The sequence below is a fragment of the Physcomitrium patens genome, chromosome 7 (genome assembly GCF_059467195.1).
Source record: "Physcomitrium patens ecotype Gransden chromosome 7, ASM5946719v1, whole genome shotgun sequence".
In the NCBI taxonomy this organism is placed as follows: Eukaryota; Viridiplantae; Streptophyta; class Bryopsida; order Funariales; family Funariaceae; genus Physcomitrium; species Physcomitrium patens.
Genome location: NC_143416.1, coordinates 2,196,225 through 2,215,706, shown reverse-complemented (window position 1 = coordinate 2,215,706; position 19,482 = coordinate 2,196,225). Strand labels below are relative to the sequence as shown.

At 31.6% G+C, this 19,482-nt stretch overlaps 1 protein-coding gene and 1 long non-coding RNA gene across 2 annotated transcripts; one reads left to right on the top strand and one right to left on the bottom strand.

Annotated features, from left to right (window-relative positions):
- Window positions 1–207: 207 nt before the first annotated feature.
- LOC141045577 (uncharacterized) lies at window positions 208–2,200 on the top strand. Its single transcript, XR_012217800.2, has 2 exons — window positions 208–373; window positions 667–2,200. It is a non-coding gene; the product is annotated as an uncharacterized LOC141045577 (long non-coding RNA).
- Window positions 1,207–3,565, bottom strand: LOC112284425 (F-box/kelch-repeat protein At5g15710). Its single transcript, XM_024524201.3, has 2 exons — window positions 3,089–3,565; window positions 1,207–2,860 (listed from the first exon to the last, which is right to left on the bottom strand). Exons 1-2 carry the CDS (start codon window positions 3,093–3,095, stop codon window positions 1,629–1,631), a joined length of 1,239 nt encoding a protein of 412 aa, XP_024379969.1. The 5' UTR covers window positions 3,096–3,565; the 3' UTR covers window positions 1,207–1,628.
- Between the last annotated feature and the right edge of the window lie 15,917 nt (window positions 3,566–19,482).

Genomic DNA, 19,482 nt, shown 5'->3' with positions numbered 1-19,482 from the left:
TACCCTCAGAGTGATGAGAATGTTACGCTCCAGGAGGGGGGAAAAAAATACCCCCTTTCAACATTCAAAGGTTGATCATGAAATCTGACTGGTGTACTGAGGTGTAATGTAGGTCCAGCCAATTGTTGGTGGCTGCTTGACTTGGGAGCCAGCTAGAATTCAGTGTACTGGGATTATGCCTCCATAGTCAAGGAGAATATCAGATCGCTGCAATTAGTGACTGGCTTGGCCGAAATCAATATGACCTAGAACCTTATGCTCTGCTGCAGATGAACTGAACCCATGCTACCAAGAGGAGGCCACGCTTGAATCCAGTGGGTAAATATTCTGGAGCTCTTCGAATCATTTTGTATGCCGTTATTCATGTTGATCGGTGAGTCACAAGCCTGAATGCTATTCATGGTCTGCGTTGAACTGAGCAATACCTTCCTCTGCAACTTGAATGATATATAGAGTGAGATTGAATTACAATCCAGATTTTTAGACGTGGAAGTTGGCGTTTTCTGCAAGCTACTGTGGCAGGAGAGAGAGAGAGAGTTAGAGGGTGCACGCTTTGGCAAAGTTGTAGTCAAGGATTGGGGGCTGAAGTCAACAGGGGATGAGTTTCCATTGAGGCTGCTAAACTAAACCTCTTTTTTTTTTTTGTCTTTTTTTTTTTTCTTCTAGTGGCTCTTCAGATAATAACGAAGTGGCCTAGCCTGCTTCAAGAGCACATCAAGGAGCACATCAAGGCATTTTCGCATCTTTCATCTCGGTACTTCCGGAAACCCTCGTCTCGAGAGTCGCCCATATTATGCTCACTTCTAAAACTATGGTGGTGCATGCTGCGCTAGAGCTAATTTCCCCTAAGCTGCACAATAAAATATGACGTTACAGGACATAGAACAGTCTGAACTATATACTAGAATTGTCCATGCTCCGAAATAATGAGTGGTTCACTTCCCACATTTGGTCGCCACTCCCCGAAAATAGTAGACTGGAATGTGTGATGCACTTTACCCAGTTGCGCGGGCGCAAACTCAATTGACCGGGCTCCGAAGGTTGTAATATTAGCTCTTAGGCTTCTGAATGTGCGGAGTGCAACGAGCGACATTTAGGGTCCATAATTACAAAACCAACAATGCCACTGTACATAGAGTGCAAACGACCAAAGGGCTGGATATTCCTGGTGCAATTTGGGAATGATGCGACCTGTGGCAACAGTAATGATCTTCATCAAAAATATTAATTTGATTGTGGAACTCTCTATACAAGGCAGATAGCATCACTCAAGCTTCTGATGAGTGGCTCCGAATGTGAACCTTAGCTAAAAATATTGGGGCCCCATTGAAACCAGTCTGAAAAGATGGCCACGTATCCAGCCTAACTACACCCTCATAAATTCCGCTTACACCCTTTTCCAGTGTACTCACTTTGTCCATTAGCCTTTTCATAAAGAATGAAGACAGTTCTTCAGTGTATAGTTCCAGATGATCGATAAGCTTCAGTCGTCGACCTAGAGCTAATCGTGATATAAAATGTCAGCTCATAATTGGTTCTTTTTGTAAGTCGGAACGAAGTAATTTTTTACAAAACGAATCGGTGGCGTGGATGGAGATCTCATTGCGAGGAGAGGGTCGATGGAGTTGCTAAGGTTGAATGTCCACTCGCAACTGAATTGAGAATCCACCATAAGCTGCCATGCTCTTGCTCCTCACTCGAGGCCAGCTGGGCATAATCCGCCAAAACCTCCCTTCCAAATCATACACCCACCGCTCTCCAGTGGTTACAGAGACGAAGCACAAGCCTTGTTGCGAGTCGTCGGGTCCGACAAGGTCACAAACCTTAAAATGGTCCAGGAACTGCTTCGATGGACCGAGTGGTACCTCGTCCAAGGCCTTGGTCACTCGCAAACCTTTTCGATCGAGCTCGGAGATCTGCAGTCGCTCTGAGCCTTCATACTTGGCCTTCATTATCCGGCTGATCAGGAGAATGCGGCCCCGGTGCTGCACCAGGTGCACATTGCTGTGCATTCCAGGCAGGAACACGTGGTAGGAATCCCACAGCCCCGTGTCCATATCATAGACCGAGATGCCGGTTTTGCATTGGGTGGTGCACACCAGCTTGGAGCCGTCGCTTGTCATCACCGCCTGCGTCGGCGTGCGGTCATAGTATGGGAAGTTGTGTTGCGTAGGGACGTCTTTGCTCTTCGTCCATGACATATGCGCCGAGTTGTACATGTAGGTGGTGATCCTGTCGTAGTCTACCGCCACCACTCTATATTTCCGAGTGAAATTGTCCACCACCATCGCCACAAAATTTGGCAGATTGCGGCATGGGGTATTGTCTCCCCAGCTAGGAAGCAGCCTCCACGTGCGGCTTGCAGGGTTAGCGATGCCAATCACGACTTCGCGATTAGTTCTGTTGGCTTTGCCCTTGTAAGCCACGAAACAGACCAATCCTCCTCCCACAGATGTCACATAGAGATCCGCGAATGGCAGAAAGTCCAAAGACAAGTTGAACCAGGTCCGCGAGACTTGGCAGTAGAGTGAGGAGCTGCGGAGGTAATGGAGCTCTGGGCCTTTCTGGTAGAATGAGAAAGCGGAGAAAGCAGGCTCCGAGACTGTAAGCACGTAGGACTGGCACTGCGTTGAAGTGCAGCGCTGGGCATCGAGGAAACGCGGAGTCTGCACAAGAGAATTCCACTTCCTACAAACGGCTCGCATTTGCAGAAGGTTGGGGAGAGGCAGGTGCGTGAGGATGAGCTCCAAGAGGGACTCCGGCAGAGCACCCCACAGATCTGGGTCCATCCACACTTGGTTTCGTTTCAACTCAGTCGGGGTAGTATTCAGTGACAGATTCGTCAGGTTGATGTTTATCCCTGCAACCAAGAGAAAAATATAAATATGTATGTATGTATGTATGTATGTATGTTTAGCAACACTTTCACGGTCAGAGGATTACTACCAGAAAAATAAATAAAATAAAAATATCACTGGTTCTTTATCAAAACAATCAATGAAAATGCGCTTCACAAATCCTTGAGCGAGCACTTCCGAAGGCGAAACTAATGCAACAATTCTGCGTTCAATGAGATTCGAGACATTACCAGGCATTGTATCTCAGTTGGAATTTTGCACGATATGTGGAGGAGAGGCGAAGTGAGTGTATTGCACAATTGTGTGAGTGGTTCGGGAATTTTGGAAGTGCAGCGGTTTCAAAACAAGCTAAGGTCTAGCTCCAGGTATAGATCCGAATGCGCCAAATTCAAACTTTAGCTGGCTGCTTTCAAATTCACAAACAGAAAAAAAAAAAAACTCCGTAGAGCTCCCTCTGCCCAACTAGACACCACCACGAGAGTTGCAGAAATCGGTCCGCAAGCCACCCACACTTAATAAATGAATAAAAAGGGGAGAATTACCACTTGCATTCACACCTCTACTCTCACTTTCGACACCACTTTCAAACCTCTCCCAGAACTATTGCACTCAACAAGCCAACCTCGAACGCTATCGAGAGTCACCAAGCAACTCTTCCTCTAAAACTCTCCACAAACACACACAGACGCACCAATCAATCTATGCGTTTGCTTCCGAGCACTAGACTGTGTTTCTCCAATTAGTTAATATATCCCACTCAGCCTCGCAATCAGGTCCGATCACCGCTATTACAGAGTACCCAACAGCAGCAGCAGCGTCGTCGGGGGGGGGGGGGGGGGACTCAGCCCATGTGCAGCAATGGAGACGCGTTTCACGCAATCAATCAACGGTGGGTTGTGAGCTGTGGCGGCTAGACTCGTTCCGGACGAAGATCGGATTGAATGAATGCGAATGAGCAGCAGGCCGCAGAGCTGAGCTTATTTATAGTGCAGCGGAGCTTCTGATGTCACGAGAAAGAAAGACAGAAAGACAGACGGACAGACGGACAAAAGAGGCGATGCGTGAAGCACACGAGAGAGAGAGAAATGGAGGTTTCGCTTCGCTGCCGCTAAACTGGAGCCGTTTCTAACTAGAGAGAAACGAAGTTACTGAGTTAGTTAGTTAGAGAGAGAGAGAGAGAGAGGGAGAGAGGAGGGGAGGGGGCATTCTGACTCGGAATGGCCCCCCTCGTCGTCGCCATTGACTATGAGGCTGCACTGGCCTGGCCTGGGCTCCCAGCGAGTGTGTGGCAGCCCAGACCAGCCGCAGGTTGAATAGGGGCACGAGTTCCCATTGCAAGCCATCTGGGCCTCCTCCTTCCGTCCCTCGTCCCTCCGCATGCTTCGTCTTTCACTGCTTGACTCTTGCTTAGTTGGCAGGGCTGGTCAAATGCCTCCCCAACTCAGCAAGCAAGCATCCATCCCTCGCAACACTCTCTCACTCGCTCTCTCTGTTGAACTACTTCATCCATACTTTCATTCATGTTTTCATCCACCAATAAGTTCATTCGTATGTTCCCACAATCGATGTTCACATGTTGGACAGAAAATTGTGCATTATACTCTGTGTGGTGGATTATACATGATTGGGTGAAAACTAGACTTGTATTATGATTTGGTTAAGTGTGGATGATTTTATCAGTGTGTCGCTTCTTTTTAATTAGATAGTGAGTTTTCTTTTTCCTCTTTTTCCCTTTTACATTCTTGTTGATATCAATCATTACTAATGATACATTTTGAGTTGAATGCAATTTTCTATTAGACGTGCAGATACCCTGTTAATTTTAGTGATTTTTTTTTAAGTTTTTTTAATGTGTAAATAATTTCCCCCTGTGAACAAAAAGCCTGCTTGCTCCTTTTTCTTTTTCTTTTTCTTTCTTTATTCCAGCATGTGCAATAAGAATTTTACGTTTGCCACTAATGCCGACCCAAATGGGCCACCACCCCCAATATATATATATATTTTTTCAAAAAAAATTGAACATGAAAACAACATCGCTGCTCCCAAAAGACGTGCTGTGCATGCTGCCCGCTCTAAGGAAGGGCTCACCTATATATAGGAACTAAGCTGCCCTCCTTTTAGGGGAAAAAAACCAAAAAAACATAAAAGTAAGGGGGAAAAACAAAGTAGTGGTGGAGGTGGTGGTGGGTTCCATCCCTAATGATTTGCTCCATCATGAGGTGCCCCCAACAATGCGGTCTCCCAAAATCCCCATTATATATGTATATATATATATATATATATATATATATAATTGAAACTTCAAAGTTGGAACTAAAAACGAAAAGAAAGAAAGAAGAAAGAAAGAAAGAAAGAAAGAAAGAAAGGTAAAGGAAAGCAAAGACTGCCCCTCCCCTTCCTTCACCTTTTTCCTCTTGAACCGACACCCCGAAAAGGCCCATTCCCATTCCCTCTCCACAGACAAGCATTCTTTCTTTGGACGATGAAAGGTGGAAATATATAGTTCATCCATATACTGACCGTTTCATCCATCTATCCGTCCGATCTCGAAAGTTACGCAGATCCCCAGAGTGAATCTCATTTTTAAATAACAAATCTGATAATGAGAAACTAGAATGATGTGGTGTTTCCTTTATTTAGACATCTCCATTGAGGACCGCTATCGAATTCCTAGACAAGACACACCAGATGCAATTACTATGGAGGTTAAGAAGCACAACGATTCATGCCATCCATTCTTCTAATTTCATATTATCCTCTTACTTTTACTTCCCTCTTTTACTTTACTGGCGGGTAGTGTGGTACAAACGGGAAAAGAAAAGTTCACAACACCTTTTTGATTTTTTGTTGCTCCCATGGAAAAGTCAAAGGAAGAGTGCCAGCTGGACCCATGGCTGCCCCCCAGCCAGGAGCTGTGTTTCATTATTAGTATCAATATAGTTTCTAATCATTGTTATTATTAGCATTATATAATGATCAAGCTCTAGCCAGTGGTCCCGGATGGGGGGGTTGGGAATAGAAGGAGGGGAACGAAGCTCTCTTGTTCCCGAGGAGAGGGGAACATACACACTAACTCACTCACTTAGTTAGTTAGTCTCCATGTGAGGTAGGTCATCATCCCTTCTCCCCATTCATTCATTCATTCATTCACCTTTTGAAAGTTCGTTATATGGGAAAGACTGAGGTTCCCAGCCCCCTCTCATGTGAGTTCCCATCCTTGGGGACCACACATTGCTTTGGAGGCCACTTCATTCAAAATTTGTACAATTTCCTCTTTAAAGTTACCTCCTAATTTTTAAAAAGCTTCACTTTAGGTTTAGTATTCTGATATTCAAAACAGATATAATTAATAATAATAATAATAATAATAATTTAATTCGTTGTTAATTCATTCAATTTACGGGATAAAACTTTGAATACTGGGTATTTTGTTTTTCTTTTTCCCAACGCCCCAATTAAAGCATTGTGTTTATTTTATTTTTTTCTAAATAGATTTTTTTTGGTATTTGATAAAGAACCACATTCGTCAACTTCTTGCATGCATGAATAGCTGTACTATGATTGAAATAATGCACTACATTTTGTAACTTACAAAATTAAAGATTTACAACAAATATAGTTATATTATTAAAAAATTACATAATAAACTAGACATGTATAAGTCCCTATAATAATAATAATAATATACATAATTTTATATATAATAATAATAATTACATAATTTAATGTCGTATTAAGTGTAATTTCCCAGAAGAAGGAAATCTTTAAAATACAACTATCAGAACATTTTATTTTTTATATTTTTCTCATCGAATAAATAGATATTTGTGTGTGTAAGTGCATTTATATATATATATATATATATATATATATATAGTTGCATGTTTGCAAAGAATCTTGTTTCCAACATAAATTGTAAAATATTTAGCCTTCAAGAAGAAAAAATGAGAAGAAGAATTGGCACGTGGTTTCAAACCAAGCCATATGGAATTTTTTTGGGGCTTCATTGCCTAATTTTAATTTTGTATCTTCCAAGGTAAGCCATTAATGGTTAGTAATAAGAGTGGGTCCCCCAAACCCTAAATGTAGGCATTAGGGCTGAGCAAAGCTTTTGAGCCTCCTCGTTTATGGCTCCTTGTTATGGGGAATTGTGGGGCAACTTTGTGCAAATGGAGTAAAAACCAATTTCCCCTTTCCCGTAAAAAAATAAAAACTATATATATATATATATATATATATATATATATTTAGTTTTACTATTGTTGTTGGTTATATTTTATATATTCTTTGGTTATGTTAGTAATTTACTTTCAGAAACTTTTTCTGACCAAAACTACCTTGGCAGTTTTAAAGTATGTTATTCTTGTTACATTTTGTATGATCACAAAACAAAAAGTAGAGGAGTTTTTTGACTGCATGTTTAAATTTAAAATCATACTTATAATATTATCCAATTATTTTAATTTAAAAATATAAAACTACACAAAAAAAAAATTAAAAATCAAGGATGCATCTCAAATAAAAAATTCAGCCCCCACACAAGTATTTTATCATTTTTTTAATCAAACATGTCTTTTATTAGAAAACTACTGTTTTAATATATATAAATACATATATACACGTAAGTAAATACATATCAAATTACACAGTATTCTTAACACAGAAAACAAAAATGAACCAATTTTTATCCATGACATCAACAACACTTGAATCTATAAATCTTGTAACAGAACTATTGTTTTTTGACAAATCATATTTAGAAAAACAATCAGTGTACATCAATGGGTTGATTTTGTTTCTTCGTTTCTATAAATGACTTCTAAATATTCACATTTCTTCTGATCTGATTTCAATTTGCATCATCCAGTAAATTGTTTGAAATCTTTAAGGGACATATTTTTTTTACATTCTTGAAGTGATGTTTATATATGTGTGTATGTATGTATATATATAAAATTTATATTCAAATATTTATTAATTATTGTCAAGTGATTTTTTTCAAGAATAATTTGGAGAGATTCTGAATTACAAGTATATTCAAATAATGCTTTTAGTATCTCTCAATCACATTTAAACCATACAATTAGTAGAGTCAATTATTACTTCTTTGTACTTAAAAGTATTTTTTTCATTAGGTCAGTAAACTTGATTAATGTTTCTACTCTAATAGTTTGGTTTTGTATTTTTGTATTTTTGTAATTTTTTTTTTAATTGAATAAATGTTTTAGATGAAATATAAGTTGTAATGTATTATTCACAAATCCTGTTTTGTACATGATAATTTTTTTTGGCATGTTAAGCTTTTCTAAGATAACCAAATTTTCTATATTCTTCTTTAAGTTTTATATGTTTAAAGTTTAATATAAGTTATGAAAATTTCTAGAATACTCAATTTTTCAAATGATTAAAAAAATCTATTATAATATTATATATATATATATATATATATTGTTGTTTTGAAAAAAAATATTACATAATAATTTTGTTAATATATATATATATATATATATATATATATATATATCTATTACTTGGACTTTTGGGATTACTAGAAAGCACATGATAAGACCTTATGAGACCAAATGTGGCACACAAAATGATCAAAAAAGAAAGCAAGGCACTATTTATTACTCAGTTGGGATCACACTACCTCCGGCCCAATATTATCTTAGCTTGTGGTGTTACTATGGGGGATCTACTAAGTATTGTACTAATTTGCTACTACCTTGTTATGCTTCCTTTGACCCTTAAATATCCTTCTACCTTATTGTATCATCATTAATTTTTGCAACCCTTATAATAACATCTTATCTCTTTTTTTACTATTTTTGTAACATCATGATCTTTAGATGTTTTGGCAAGTATCATCCATAGGTGGGTACAAAATCTTTGAATAGATATCCTTTGAGAAGGTAAACGTGAACATAATGTGGAAATAATTGATGTTCTTTATAATTTTTTAGTCCTCTACTATGTAAGTATATTGTTCTTCAGTAATATTGCAATAAGTCATATTTTTTATAAACTCCTTCCATCACTTCTTATTCATGGAGATCAATAGTAACTTTTTAATTTTATATTATTGACTAATTCATTGTTCTTTAAATTGATCCATGCTTATATCTTGAGTACAATTGAGAATTATAAATGAGAGGCATAATGACAAGGTGCCACTTTTTTAATAAGAAAAATGTAGTGGATAGATGGAATAGATAAGAAGACAAAGATATAAGAGATTGTGAGCATGGAATAGTAAGACGGGTAGATTCTAAAATGGCAAATTGATTTTGTGAGGTGTTTGTATAAAAAACCTTATTAATGTGAAGATTCTTGAATGTCATCATGGTGGCTACCATTTTTATTGTTGAAAAGATAGTTTTTTTAGTTATTATATTATGTTTAAATAATAAGGTGGTGATGTGAGCAACCACAATCTTAAAGAAATGTGTTGGATTTAATTCATAATTAAGATCATATGATAATTTTAAGTTGTCATTGTTTCTAAGGATTTGACTAACATCTTCTTCTGACTAAGCTTCATATTGGTCATGGTTTGATGGTATAATTCTTCAATTCTTTCAAGATCCTCTATATAAGCCATAAGTGCTTTAATAGCTAAGTCCTTCAAAGGCATAAATTTATCTAATGTAAGCACAATATATTTCGTAAAGAATAAGAGTTAAAAACCAATAAGAGTTTGAACGGTGAGTGAATTATTTTAATTTTATATGCTATATGATGGATTCAAAAGGCACATGATAAATATTCATCCCAGTTGGCCTTATTCTTATGTATACAATGGCATAACATATTAATAATGGTCTTGTTAGTAAACCTAATAAGACCATTATCTTTAGAATAATATATTATAGATGTACAATGATTAATTATGAATGTGTCTATAAGTTGTTCGATTGTTTCATTTATAAAATGTGTATCTTAATCAAAGATTATTTCAATTGAGCATCTAAAATGTGTAATAGCATTTTTATAAAAAAAATTAATAGTAATTAAGACAATATTGATTTTTAATAAATATACTTTATATTATTTAGTGATATAATCTACTACTATAGGTATATATTTATTGTGATGTTAAATAAGTGGTTTAATAGTACTAATACAATCTAGCCTCTAATGTATAAATAATACAAGTGAAGATATGGACCTTATTAAGATTTACTTTGTTTTTATAAATCTAGATTTAGCTATTTAATATGCATGGCTCAAGGAGTCATATTTGTGAATAACTTTATGAAGCATAGACCACCAATACTATGTGGCAAGAAGTTTCTTAATAGTGGTGTCAGCTCTTTAGTATCTTCTTATGTAATCATTAACTAAAGCATGAATTAATTCATTTTGCTAAACTTTAGAAATGCATAATTGGATAATATGATCTATTTCAAGTTTATACAATCTATCATTTATATATATATATATATATATATATATATATGATAATACTTTGCATCAAAATTGAGAGAATGCAATCCTATAGATGTAGGCTAAATTTATTTGGTCATAAGATATTTGATAATATTATGCATCAAATAATTTGTAGGTAATGTTATATCCACAATAACATTGTATATATATGGATCTAGGAATGATTTATTGATATTCAAATCTAGTATAGGACTAGGTATTCTTGAGAGGTAATCTGTGATTATATTTTGTGTCCCATCCATGTGAACAACTTCAAAGTCATATTTCATAAATATCATTATTTATCTTGCTATTTATTTTATACTTACAAATTTATTTATTAAATAGAATAATATATGATGATCAATGATAAACTAAAATCTATTCTTAAGCAAATAATGCTTATATTTTTTTATGATATAAATCATTATAAGAGCTTTTTATTTTGTGGTTAAATAATTTTGTTTTGTTTTGTTTAAATTATGACTTGTATATAACATAAGTTGATTTACTTTCTCCATGTAATTTTTCACAAGCATAACTATGAAAATGATGTTAGAAGTATTAGTGTTTATGCAAAAAACAAAATTTCAGTTGATTGCCAATAATATTACATAGTTTATATATGCACATTTGACCTCCTTAAAAGCTTTAACAATTGCCAAGTTTTAATGAAGTTTGTATTTACACTTAGGTTTATTGAGTTCTAATATGTAAGAGATTAGATGTGTCATATTTTTTTTTTATAAAAGCCTTATTGATTTGAACAATCCTAAGTATACTTTGTACTACTTTTTGATTGCAAGGCTTGGATATGTTTTAGATTTTTTTGATTCTTTTTAGGTCTAATAACTTGTTTAGGCCATAGATGATATACTTGAATATGAGTCCGAAGAAGAATAAAGACATGCATTTATTCTTGTTGAGGCTAATACTATATTTTTTACAAGCTTCAAAGTTTTGTTGTAAATGTCAGATATGTTTTTTTTTTATAGGCTCATAGATTGTTCTATCATCAAAATATAATCTATAAAAAATCTTAAGGTATGGCTTATAAGCAAACTCCATCATCCATTAGAACATCATTGGTGCATTTTTTTATAGGGAACAACATTTCTTCAAACTAGAATGACTCGATTTTGAGGAAAAAGCAGTTTTGTTTTTGTCCTTCAATGCCATGGCCATCTAATAGTATTTCAAAAAGTAGTCTATAAAGCTATATATCTTTTGACCAACTACCTTAACAATAATTCTTCTATATATAAGAAGAAATAATGACCATTTTTTGTAGGAGCGTTTAACTTGCAAAATTTTATACAAAACTATAGAAATCATAATTTCTTAAAATAATTATTATATATAATAACAATGGAATAGAATCTAGAAGCTAAATAAATTTGGCTTGTAGGAGTTTGTTTAGCTCTTGCTTTATGGTTTGTGCATAGTTAAGGTTTATTCAATATTGCCTTTGTTAAATTGGCATGGCATTTAGAGCAAAATCGATCCAATGCTTAGCTACCTTCACATATATTTTTTTTAAAATCTTTATATGACGATAAAAATATGTCATGATATTCATGAAAGAACAAGATTATAATAATTTTTATGTTACTAGATATGTATGTGTTTATTTTTACATATTTGAATTTTGAAGGTGTCCCAAGGTTAATAAATTCTATTTTTTTTTAATTAAGCAACCATCCTATGATCATTTTTCTTTCTTATTTGGTGTATGTTGGATGTTCATTATAATAGGACAATCTTAGAGTTTGACAATAAATTTTATAAATACATCCAATCGTTTATTGTTTGTAACTTTTGTAATTTTTATTTTTGTAATAAAAAACAAATAAGGTTTTAGTGCAAATATTAGTATTTTTTTATTGGAATTCAATCCAATCAATTAATTGTTGTCTATGATTTGTAAAATTATCAAAGATTTTTTCTTGAATTATACAACTATCAACATGGATATGCATTTGTTGATATTGGTAGTGAATCATGATTTTATTGCTAAACTAGTCATAAGTTGTATTCATATCTCTCAACTACAATCTTTTCAAAATAATTAAGAAGTAACTCTTGTCATGCATCTTAATTATTGAAAAGATAATTGGTGTTTGAACCTCTTGGATTGTGATGATTATATTTGATAATATTCTAAGAAATTTAATACAAGTATTATTTGCCATATAGAGTATGAATGAAGTTACTTCAAATTGAAGAAGTTTGTGGAATTTTTAGATATGAATTGCCATGATATTGATGCTAGATTCCCCATCCATAAGTACATTAGTTAGTTGATGCTTCTTGATACAAATTTTATAACTATGGTATTAAGATCTATTATTGTGGCATTTAAGTTTGCAATTACTTGATGTGATGGTTTGGAATGTGCCTTGTATTTTAGATATGTCAATATCTTAGGGTTTAATTTGAATAATTAAGCAAGTAAAATAATAATCATAATATTATTGAGTATGTCACCAATTGCAATTTTTTCAGTAGTGGAGTCTATAGGTTTCATAGCCTTGTCTACTCATAGCTCTTGTTGTGCTTGTTTACAAATCTTCTCTAACAACTTTCAATGTTTTGTAGTATACAAGATGCGAGGTTTTCATTTTATTTTTTTAGATATTTTAGATTGGCATTAATTAGCTTGAGTACTTATCATAGCACACTCAAATTTTATTCTTGATATTATTAAAAAATTATGGCTCTTTGGTGCTTATGATAGTTACCTCGCCTCTATATAAATTTTGCTGATTTTGATACTTTGTCCATTGTTTTCGTATATGAATGCACTTGCTGATTTGGTGATTTCTTCTACATGCAAAATATGGACTAGTTTATATTAGCCAATTTTTTAGTCTTTTGTTGTATTCCAAATAAAACATGTTGCATTCGATTTCTTCTTTAATTTTTATGATTGGAGTAGTTAGCTTTTTCTGAGTATTGTTCTAATGATTGTTTAGATTTGAAGAATCTCACAAAAAGTTTCTAAACTACGTCTTGTGGCAACATTTACTTGTTGCCAAAGTTTTGCCAAAGTTTTTTTTTTTTTTTTTAGATTCTTATGTGAATAATAACATACATTCAATCTTAAGAGTAGCCTCAATTGTTTCTTCCATACTTTTGAGCTGCATGTATATCATGTTTTAATTGAAATTAGGCAATAAATCTTATTTGAACCACAAGATCTACATGGAGTCAATGAAAATAGTGTTGAATTTTTCTACATGATTCATAAACTAGTCCAAATAATCTTCTATTGTCTTATGACTAGTTTACTTAATTTTTAACAAATTTAATATAATCTCATCATTGGTTTCTATGTGTCTAAATTTTTTCAAGAAATTTAATTCAAATTTCTTTTAAATGGCCTTAAGATATCTATAGATAAATGATAAAAATTATATAATACTTGATTCTTATAACATTATTTCAAATATTTGTTATAATATTTTTAGTAATATGACCTTGTTAATCTTTGCTACAATTAAGGATGCTTTGATATGTTTATTGGAGTCATCTATGTAATTATAAATGAAATATTTAAGCTTGAGTTGTCTCAAGTTTACCACCATCTCTAAGATCAAAATTGAAGCCATTGATATTGGAAAAATAGGTGGATTTTCTTGTGGCATTTGGCCATGGTCCTCTTCTATCTCTCTATTTAGTTATAAGATTTGGAATGCCTAAGACTTAAGTTGTGAACTCATGACAACTTTCATAAGTTCTTAATAATATTGTAATATTTCATGTAAAGTTGTTTTTATGTAATCTTCAATTATAGTGGTGTAGTGTTATATATAATTGTCACAAACATACTATCATGGACATACATACTTATTCTAGTAATTATCTATATGATTAGATAGAAGTATATAAAAATAGATAAAAATAATTTAATTTCATAATATCTTCTAAAGAAGCTTCATAGACACAATTTTGAATCTATACATATTTATAGTTTTTTTTTTTTTTTTTTTTTTTTTTTTTTTAAATTAGAAACTTAGTCAATAAGTTAGCCATGTTTTATATGTGTGGATAGCTTATAGAATAAACTAACTTTGTGGCCCACACATAAAAAACTTGCCTTGCAAGTTAAAACATGTAGCTTATAAAGTCAACATATGTTGGAGGTCCTATAGGACATTGCCATGTAGCTTATAAGTGGATAGTATATATAGAAGCAAGAATAAAGTCTTTTTTATTTATGTCAACTCCTTTCTTGCTCTAATCTAGATTCAAGAATCTTTAATTTTCTTATCTTTTGGCAATAGCTATTTCAGTTTTTTTTTAATACATGTATTTCTTTATTTTTATTTTATCACCTTCTTTGAGAAAAATCTCACTTGATTATTTGATTTCATCAAGTTCTTGTCCTTGAAAAATTGACAAGAATATACTTATAATATCAAAGCTTTATCTTTTTTTTGATTAAGAGTGGTTTATTATTATTTTTTTATAAGATATAAGTATATTAGAAGTTGCAAATTATCCTCTTTTAAATTAATATTATCTTTATTATTTTTTTTTATTTATTTTCAAGTCCTCTCTTCTATTTATCTTGAGAAATAATAGAGATATTTTCTTTTTTAAGTCTTATCATACTAGAGCTTCTTGAAATAAAGAGTGTAATGGCATAAATGTAAGAACAATTGAGAGAATTAATGCTTGCAATGCATCAACTCAATTTATCACCACAAGTAACAACAAAAATAGCAAGGAGTAAAGTTATAGAAATAATTAGAATTACTTCAATATTTGGATTAAATCATATCCTTTTTCCTATGATAGAATATCCTTCCAATGTTAAAAAATCAAAGTTTGCATTGTCTAAGAAGTTTAATGGCACAAGATCCAAGTTTTGAGGATTTATCAATGAAGTAAAACTTCTAATTGAACTTCAATCTCAAAGCTATTCAACTCCAAAATTGCAAGTTAGATTCATTGATATACTTCTTTGAAATTTAACACTATTATGATTTTTATCTTTACTTGAACAATAAGTTTCAATATTAGATAATTATGAGATTTTTTAGACAAAGTTTTAATCCATGTATAGAAAACATAATGTAATTTTTGTTGCAACCAACAAGATCTATATTTCGTGACAAGGCAATTAATCAATAATATTATATGCTTCTCAGTTTTGACAACTTGTAACTGACATTAAGTAGGATGATGGTATATTTGTTAGCCAATTTTTCTATGAATTTTAATATGAGGTAAAAAAAATTGATGCTCAACTTACTTGATCCTCAAACATTGAATCAAACAATTGGCTTTATTGTAAAGTGTGACAATCAACTTTTTGAATTTTGATTTAAAAGTTGCACAAGTGTGCCTTAATATTACTATAATTCAATAATAATAGCAATATTTCTTCAATACATATATTTAGAAATAGACAATATATAAATTAATTTAATATATTTTAAATCTCTTATTGAGAAAGAAAAGACTTATCGTTGTCCAGAAGGATTGTGCTTGTATTATAGAGAATCTAAGCATATTTTTCAATATTGTTTAAAGAAGTGATACAATCATAAAATGAAGAGTACAGTTATCAAAGAAGATAGTATGTCAAAAAATGAATTTATCCATGTATAATAGAGACCATGCGATTGAAATCCTATATAATATATAGTGAAGATTATGTTCTCTTCTCAGAATCATTTTTTTTTTTTATAATAAATATTATTTTAGGACCTAAACATTACAAAGCCTTAACCTTATTAGATTCAGAAGTCTCAGCATATTTCTTAAATGAAGAGTTTGCTAAAAGATATAATATATTTTTAATAAAGAAAATTAAATATATTTATGTAGAAATCATAGATGTTCATCCATTTTCTTTAAGATATATTACTCATGAAATCCTTCCTATAGAAATAACAACTAATGGCCATAGTAGCTTTATAATATTTAATATCATTAGATCTCCTTCTAATTTAGTCACTTTAGATTTATCATCACTAAAAAAATATAATCCTAAAATAGATTAGATTTTTTATAGTCTTAACTTTTCTAAAAATATAACTAAGAGTATAATTAATCAAGTAGAAATTCATAAGTTTATTGTAATTATATCTATATTTATGGATATAAGAGATTTTTTATATGTTGCAAAAGAAAGATTACCTAGTGTTATTTATGTTGCACGTGTTTCTAATAGTAGAAAGACTTTAAGTGGCATTCCAAGCCAATATTATTCAAACTATTATGAATTGGAAGATCTCATAGATGATAACAGATGTCCAATGTTTTTTGAAATTTGCCAATCATTATTTGATCTTCATCAAGGACTTCTTTCAAATTACAACTCTATTTATATATTTGACTTCTATTCACAAACTTCAATGGAATCAAGAAGCTAAAGCAACATTTAGAGCTTTTAAGATAGACTTTATTTCTACACCAATCTTGTATTGTGTCAACTCTTCTAAGCTATTCTTTATAGAAAAAAATACATTAGATTTTACTTTGGATGTTGTATTGTCATAAATGGGAACAGATGATAAACTTTACTCAATAATTTTTATTCAAGAAAAATTTCAGTAGTCAAGATTAACTACAAGATTCATGACAAAGAACTTCTTGTAATTATAGATTCATTTCAAGAATGCTGCCATTATCTAAAAAAACACTTCTAATCTAATCATTATTTATATAAACTATAAGAATCTTAAATATTTTATATCAATACAAATTTTGAATTGTTGCTAAGCTTATTAGAACATATCTTTGTCAAGATTTGATTTCAAGATCACTTATTGATCCAAAAAATAATAAGATTTATTAGACGCCCTTTTTGAACATTCTTATTTTATATCAAAAGAAAGAGACACATCTTTTGATTAACAAAGAATGATTTTCTTAAAGCCAAAGCATTTTCATCTTCAAGTAATAAAATCAACATTGACTATTGATTTAATCTTTGTCAAAAAAATTTAATTGAGTATGTCAATTGATTTTTTTATTTATAATATCAAACAACCTTCTTTTAAATCTTATGATGTTTTTAAATTTGAATTTAAGAGTAACTTACTCTATTTTAAAAGATGCCTATATATTCCAAAAAGAAATACACGTATATGTGTTCTTCAAGCATGTCATGACTTTCAACAATTAGATATTTTGGATACAATAAGACTTTAGAATTTATATCCATAGATTTTTGGTGGCTATAAATGTAGAAAGCAATGAAAGACTTATTTTAGTCATGTAGCATTTTTTTAAGATTAAAAATTCCTTATCATCAATCCTATGGATTTTTTCAACCATTGTCCATATCCAAACAACTATGGTCTTCTATTTCTATGGATTTTATCACAAATCTTTTAGTTTCAAGTTTGTATGATAATATATTCATGATAGCAGATTATTTTATTAAGATAGCATATTTTGTACTATGTATGAAATCTATCACAAGTGAAATAATAGCTACGTTTTTTCTTAAAAACATCTATCACTATCATGGATTATCTAAAGATATCATATCAAATAAGAGAAATTAATTTATATTAAGATTTTTGAGAACCTTTTTTAATATTTTAAAGATAGATATAAAGATATCTTTGATCGTTTATCTTCAAATTGATAGACAAATAGAGCATATTAATCAAGTTTTGAAGTAATATTTGAAATGTACCATCAACTACGAAAAAGATGATTGGATAATTCTTTTGTCATTGGCAGTATTTGCCTATAGTAACATGGTATATTCTTCTATTCATTAAATACCTTTTTTTTATTAATTTTGATTATAATCAACAACTTAATACTTTTGACTTTTTAAGAGTTGATAATTATGTGGCAAAAGATTTAGCAATTTTTTTATCAAAGCTAAATGCAACAATTAACGCACAATTAAAAGAAGCTCAAGAATGACATAAGATAAATACAGATGCCTATAACAAGGAACAACTATAATTCAATGTGAGTGACAACATATGATTACTTTGTTATAATATTAAGACTACTTGTTCTTGTAATAAATTAGACTATTATAAGCTTATACATTTTCTTATTTGTGAAGAAATCAATTCAAATGCTTATTGATTATACCTACTAGAATTAATAAAGATTTATTTTATATTCCATGAGTTTCTTCTTGAACTATACAAGTTAATAAATATACTAAGAAAAAAATAGGTACTACTTCTTATTATAGAAATAGATAATAATAAAGAATTTGAGGTAGAAAAAGTCTTAGATTCAAAGAGGCATCAAAATTAGTTGGAATATCTTCTTCATTTGTCTAGACATGATATTAGTGAATGCACATGGAAGCCACCAAAGAACCTTGCAAATGTAGCTAAGAAAGTAGAAGCTTTTCATCAACATCTATCAAAACCTAAATGAAAAATAACAAATCTTTGCTATAAAAGAAAAAAAATCAAGAAGAGATAATACTTTATTTTCTATCCTTATTTGTAGCTTATGTATATATTATGGTACTAAAGAGATAGAAAACCAACAACCAATACATTCAACTCAAGAGGTATTATTTGTTGACTTGTTGGGTGAGACATTGTAATTGTTTCAACCTTCAAGATGACATAATTAAAATAAAGATCTTCAAGAATGGCATATTTTTCTTTAAATAGATGGCAAAATATAACAAGTTTGATATCAAAACCTTAGAAGAGACTTCTATTGTTTGATAATTTTATTAGAAGTAAAAACAACTTTTAAAAGTGTTCCAAATGTTTTATTTGAAAGAAGTTAAAAAAGCTTCAATAATGATCAAATAATAGGGTGGTCTTCCTACTCTAGTATAAAACATTATCGATGGCTGAGAGGACTTATTAACCATCTTCAAAGAGAACAAAGATCAGAGTATGTGGAAAATATAATTTGTTGCTATGTAGCTCTTAAGTCGATAATATATATAGAGATAAGAGTGAAGTCTTCTTTATTCTTGTCAATTCCTTTCTTGCTCTAGTCTAGATTCAAAAGTCTATAGTTTTCTTGTCTTTTAGCAATAGCCATTTTAGCTTCTTTTTAATGTATATGTTTCTTTATTATTATTTTGTCATACTTCTTTGAGAAAAGTCTCAGTTGGTTATTTGATTTCATTAGGTTCTTATTCTTGATACCAACTTAATAAATCTCTGGTTCCTTTATAAACAATAGTAACCTCTCTCAGATTTTTTTGCTAGACTTAGATTGATTAAGAGGGTTT